At 65.5% G+C, this 4,694-nt stretch overlaps 1 protein-coding gene across 5 annotated transcripts in view; it reads right to left on the bottom strand.

Annotated features, from left to right (window-relative positions):
* Nucleotides 1–333: 333 nt before the first annotated feature.
* The window catches only part of Gmip (GEM interacting protein), a 9,056-nt gene continuing 4,695 nt past the window's right edge, over nucleotides 334–4,694 (bottom strand). For 3 of the 5 annotated variants that reach the window (XM_013507273.1, XM_005409642.1, XM_005409645.2), the window contains 9 exons: nucleotides 4,562–4,654; nucleotides 4,242–4,319; nucleotides 4,011–4,165; nucleotides 3,655–3,843; nucleotides 3,427–3,564; nucleotides 3,135–3,331; nucleotides 2,442–2,844; nucleotides 1,196–1,262; nucleotides 334–1,119 (listed from right to left, as the gene is read on the bottom strand). In XM_013507273.1, the coding sequence (XP_013362727.1) occupies nucleotides 764–1,119; nucleotides 1,196–1,262; nucleotides 2,442–2,844; nucleotides 3,135–3,331; nucleotides 3,427–3,564; nucleotides 3,655–3,843; nucleotides 4,011–4,165; nucleotides 4,242–4,319; nucleotides 4,562–4,654 (1,676 nt within the window). In that variant the 3' untranslated portion in view covers nucleotides 334–763. The other 2 variants (XM_013507274.1, XM_013507275.1) reach the window with 2 other exon arrangements.

Raw genomic sequence — 4,694 nt, 5'->3', positions numbered from 1 at the left:
AGCTGCCTGCGCCCGAGCGAGATCGGGCTGCCTCGGCCTCGTGACCTCGGCCTCCACCCGAGGGGAGCGACTCCCACGGCGCGGCACACAGCCCCATTGTGCGGCTATCTGTGCCTGGTTACATCTGTGATTACACAGGCCCAGCTGGGCACACGGAGCTCCGGGCTGGGTGACTCAGCTGCGCGGCCAGGCCCTGCCCTGACCGCCTGCGTGCTTTTAGGGTGCCTGCGCCTGCAGGGGACCTCGGTTTCCCTAGTGAGTAAAAGGGGGTGCTGCTCTGGCCCGTGGCCTCCTCCCTGCCACCCTCCCCTGGCCAAGACAGACACACAAGGGTACGCCATACAGTTTATTCACAGACTACCAGCCCCGAGCGCCACCAGGAAGGGGGTCTGGGTTGCCCGAGTCCTCCTCCGGTTGGTCACTTGGGGTCAGGGGGCGGGGCGTTGAATGATCACTAGGGACATAGCAAGAGGCACCCCAGTCCCCGAGTTAGAGACCTGGGTACACCCCAAAGGTCTCGTGACCTGTTGGACCCTGAGTGTGTACCCCCTGTGACCTCCGACCCTGAGGGGCTCGAGCCTGGTGCTGAGTTGCTGGGACACGGAAATTGCCCCCGCAAATGTTTTGGGGCTCTCCCCAGCTGTGCAGTCTCTCCTCACAGGAACTCTGAACGCCCCAGCGTTGGCCCTGTGCCTTTTGTTTGCAAGCTGCCCGTGGGGGCCCTGGTCTGGCCTCTCCGTCCTGGCTCCTTGGTGGTGGGGTGTCAGAGGTGGTCCTCGCCTTCCTCAGGCTGGGGCTGTGGGCAGCTGGTGGTCCTGGGCACAGCCTTGCTGTCCAGCTTGGAGAGCAGCCGCGCTGTCTCCTGCGTGATCTCGAAATGCTTGGGCAGCGGGGTGCGGCGCAGGGGGCTGCCCTCGCGGGAGGTGGCGGCCCGCGGACTCCCCCGGGGCACTGCGGGGACAGGGGCCTCCTCGCACAGCTTGGAAGCCACCAGGGCCAAGCCTGAGAGCGGCTGGGTGACGGGCCGCACCCCGCCGCGGGGATACTTCACGGGCTGGCGGCTGAAGTGACCGCGGGACTGTGTCCCCAGGAGCGAGTCCTCAGGGCCGTGGCTGGGCACTGTGGGGAGGAAAATGCTGAGTACCCTAAGCCTCCCCGGGGGCACCCTGGGGCTCCTGACTGCGCCCCAACGCACCTTCCCCTGCTCTGTCGCTCGGGTCCGGGGCATCTTCTTCGCTTTGGTCACTCTGCACAGCTGCAGTCTGCGGGGAGAAGCTCAGTGGTGAGACCCTAACGAGGACATCCCGGTGCGCTGAGACTCTTGGGGACCCACGAGTTTGTTCTGAGCACGAAGTTCCTTGCGGTTGGACATCAGGGCATAAAGAAGGCCCTGAAAAGCATACTGCGGGTGCACGAGTGTTATCCCAGCACTCTGGGAGGCTGAGGCAGGAGGACCGCAAGTTCCAGCCCAGCCTGGGCAATTTAGCGTACCCTGTCTCAAAAGAAAATATTCAGAAAAGGTCTGGAGCTCAGTAGGAAGGGCCTAGCCCAGCCCCTCTGTGGCAGGACTGCACTCTGGACAGACTGCAGGCATGCCTCACCCCAGGGCCTTTGCATGGGCCGTGCCCTCTGCCTGGCACCCTCTCCCCATGTTCTTGCTGGGCTCGCGCTGGCCTCACTCTGTGCTCACGCCCTGGCAGCCTTCTCTCACATCTGCCTAAGCTGTAGGAGCCACACTCACTACACCCGGACTGCTCCAGACGGCCCTCTCCCTGTCACCATGGCGACCCTCCTGTCGCCCCTTACCCTAGCCTGCCTTTCCTGCATTGTACGGGTCACTGGCACCTAGTAACATCCCACATTAACTGACTTGTTTTGAGTGGAGTCCTTTTCTTTTCTTCTTTCCTTTTCTTTGTTAAGACAGGGTATCATTGTGTTGCCTAAGCTAGTCTTGAACTCCTGGACTCAAGTGATCTTCCTGTCTCAGCCTGCTGGGTGCTGGGGTAACAGGCACACCTCACTGTCCCTAGCTCTATTATTATTATTATTATTTTTGCGGTACCGGGGATCGAACTCAGAAACTCGTGCTTGCCCGGCAGGCGCTTATGCCCCTGAGCTATATCCCCAAGCCCTCCTAGCTCTATTATTGTTTATTGTTCTCTTCCCACGAGAATGCCGACATCAAGAGGCTAAGGCTTCTGAACTAGTCACCCACCAGTGCATCCACAATGCCTAGAACAGGCAAGCAGGAGTTAATAAACATTCTGTTACAGAATCTCTAATCACCCGTGCCAGATCTGTGTACCACTGTCCTGGTCCTTGGTCTGTTATCCCCACCCCCTAACTCCTCGCACGGCGTGGGGCAGGGAAGAGAATGGAAGAGATTTGTAAAGGGGGAGAGCTCCGGCTCCCCCTAGTACGTAGGCCCAGCAGGGGCTTACCTCGGTGGGCGTGGCTTCGGAGGGCGTGGCCTGGGAGCGCCTCTCCTGGGCGCTGTCGCACTTGGGGTCTGGCCCGAGGTCCTGGGCTGCGGCTGGGGGCGGTGGGGCCGCTGTAGGAACAGGGGGTTCCTGCAGGGGGCTGGTGACGAGGGGCTCTGGGGCTGGGCTGGCGCCCTGGGGCAGGGCCTCGGCGGCCGGCGGGAGCTCGTCCATCCCGAAGATCTGCTCGTAGTGTTTGATGAGGAGCTCCACCAGCTGGGCCTGGTGCCCGGAGTCCAGCAGGCAGGCGACAGGGCTGGCACCAGGCGCCCGCGGGCCGTCCGGCGGCCGCAGCAGCGTCGGCCCGAACACGATTCCCAAGTTATTGGCAGACATCTTATTCTCCTCGAACTGCATGGCCACCCTGTGAGAAGGGTCGGGGTGGGCGCAGGGTCATCGGTCAGGCGCCGCGGAGGACCTGCGGGCCGGCCCGGGCGACTCGCTCTTGCTATGGCTAAGGGGTTCTGGGCATCCTTTAAGGCCAGCACACAGAGCTCCAGAGCTGGGGGTCAGGCGTCAGGGCACCGGGGCGTGGGGTCTGGATCCGAGGTTGTAAGTCAGAAAGCAGGTCGGAGGTCAGCGTCAGCCACAGAGGGCAGCAGTCCACGTCCAGGGAAGGGGGCCGCGTTTGGAGGCTCAGGGGCCAGTGCCCACCTGAACAGATGGGCCACCAGGTGCCGCAGGGTGTTGTAGTTAGAGTCGGGCAGCTGTCCCAAGAGGGTCTTCAGCGAGCGGGTAACCTCGGGGCTGGGGCTGGGGGTCCCTGGGCCGTCCCCAGGGCCTGCATGCAGGGTCTTAGCCAGAGAGATGAAGGCGTCGTAGAAGTGGAAGGGAACCACGGGGTCGGTGAGCTGGGGGTGGAGCGGGCGGCGGACACGAGTGTGGGCGGCTGCCGAGGGCCCTCGGCCGGGCTCTCGCCCCCAGCCCTCCCACCCCGAGCACCCACCTCCTGCAGAAACCGCTTGAGCACGCCCGTGACGTCGTGAGGCGAGTTCCCCGACAGCTCCACCAGCGCGCGGCCGTTCTCAAAGGCTTGGCACAGCCGTTCCACGCGGACGCGGGAGCCGCTCACCCGGTAGATGCCCTGCAGGCCGAGGGGAGAGGGCCCCTGGGCTTGTGATCTGGCTGTTCACAGGGGCGGCTCCCTTCCGGGACAGTGGAGGGCCGGCAGCACCTGCACGCCCAGGGCGCGGAGCTCTATCTCGGCTGTGCACCTGGTCACCACAAAGGGAACCTCCTCCGGGAAGTCCCTGGGGAGCCGCAGGAAGTCCACCCCGAAGAGGGGCGTCCGGGCCGGGAGCCGCCGGTGTCCGCAGAGGATCAGCAGCGTCTCCAGGCAGCGTTTGTGGCAGGTCAGAAAGCACTGGGGAGGTCACGGGGTCGGGCAGGTCTCGGGTCAGGGAACGGAGCTGGCACAGAAGGGCCGCGGGTCGGGGTGGCTCCCGGGGGCGGGAAGGCTGCAAGGCTCTCAGGGGCTGGGGAGGTCAGCAGGGGTCAGCGAGGGCATCAGGGCATCAGCCCGGGCCACACCTCCTCACACTCCGTCCCGCTGACCATGAAGGCGTCACACTCGCGGCACTTGGCCGGGCCCCGCAGCCGCCGCAGCCGGTGGGTCTGAGCCGCGATGGACAGCGTCCACTTCCGGAAGGGGCTGCCCAGCCCGTTCTCCAGCCCGTCCCCCAGGTCTGCAGGGACACGGGGTCAGGGGTGCCCGGTCCGCTTCCCTCCCTCCCTCCCCGCCGTGCCCGCTGCCAGCCTCACCCGGGTCTCGCTCCTCGAAGTCGTCGGAAGACTCGGTGCCTGTGGATGCCACCTTCACCAGCCGCCGCGTGGCAGAACCTGGGGGAGAGGGTCACAGAGGCTGGAGCAGGTCCCAGGGCTCACGGGGAGTCTGTGATCCCCTGCGGAGGGCCCAGAGGTCGGGGGGGGGGCAGAGAGGTCAGAGGTAAGGGTAGGACCCCAGGGGTGGAGGTCGGAGGCTGGGACACAGGGCGGTCACGGGCTGGGCAGACACCGAGGCTCGGACCTGGCCAGGGCCGGGAGGGCGGCCGCGGGGGCGGCTCAGGTCCGGCCTGCCTTACCGGGGCTGGAAGTGGGGGAGTCCAGGGACCGAGACTCGCTGCCTCCGCCCACGCTGTCCGCATCGCTGCCCGGAGGGGCGCCCAGCGTCCCTGCTGAGGGGTTCGGGTCAGGAAGGCGCGCCCGGCCCTGCGC

The sequence above is a fragment of the Chinchilla lanigera genome, unplaced genomic scaffold (genome assembly GCF_000276665.1).
Source record: "Chinchilla lanigera isolate Chin_1 unplaced genomic scaffold, ChiLan1.0 scaffold00123, whole genome shotgun sequence".
NCBI lineage: Eukaryota > Metazoa > Chordata > Mammalia > Rodentia > Chinchillidae > Chinchilla > Chinchilla lanigera.
The sequence above is the reverse complement of the archived record's forward strand: the minus strand, read 5'-3'. Positions and strand labels throughout refer to the sequence as shown.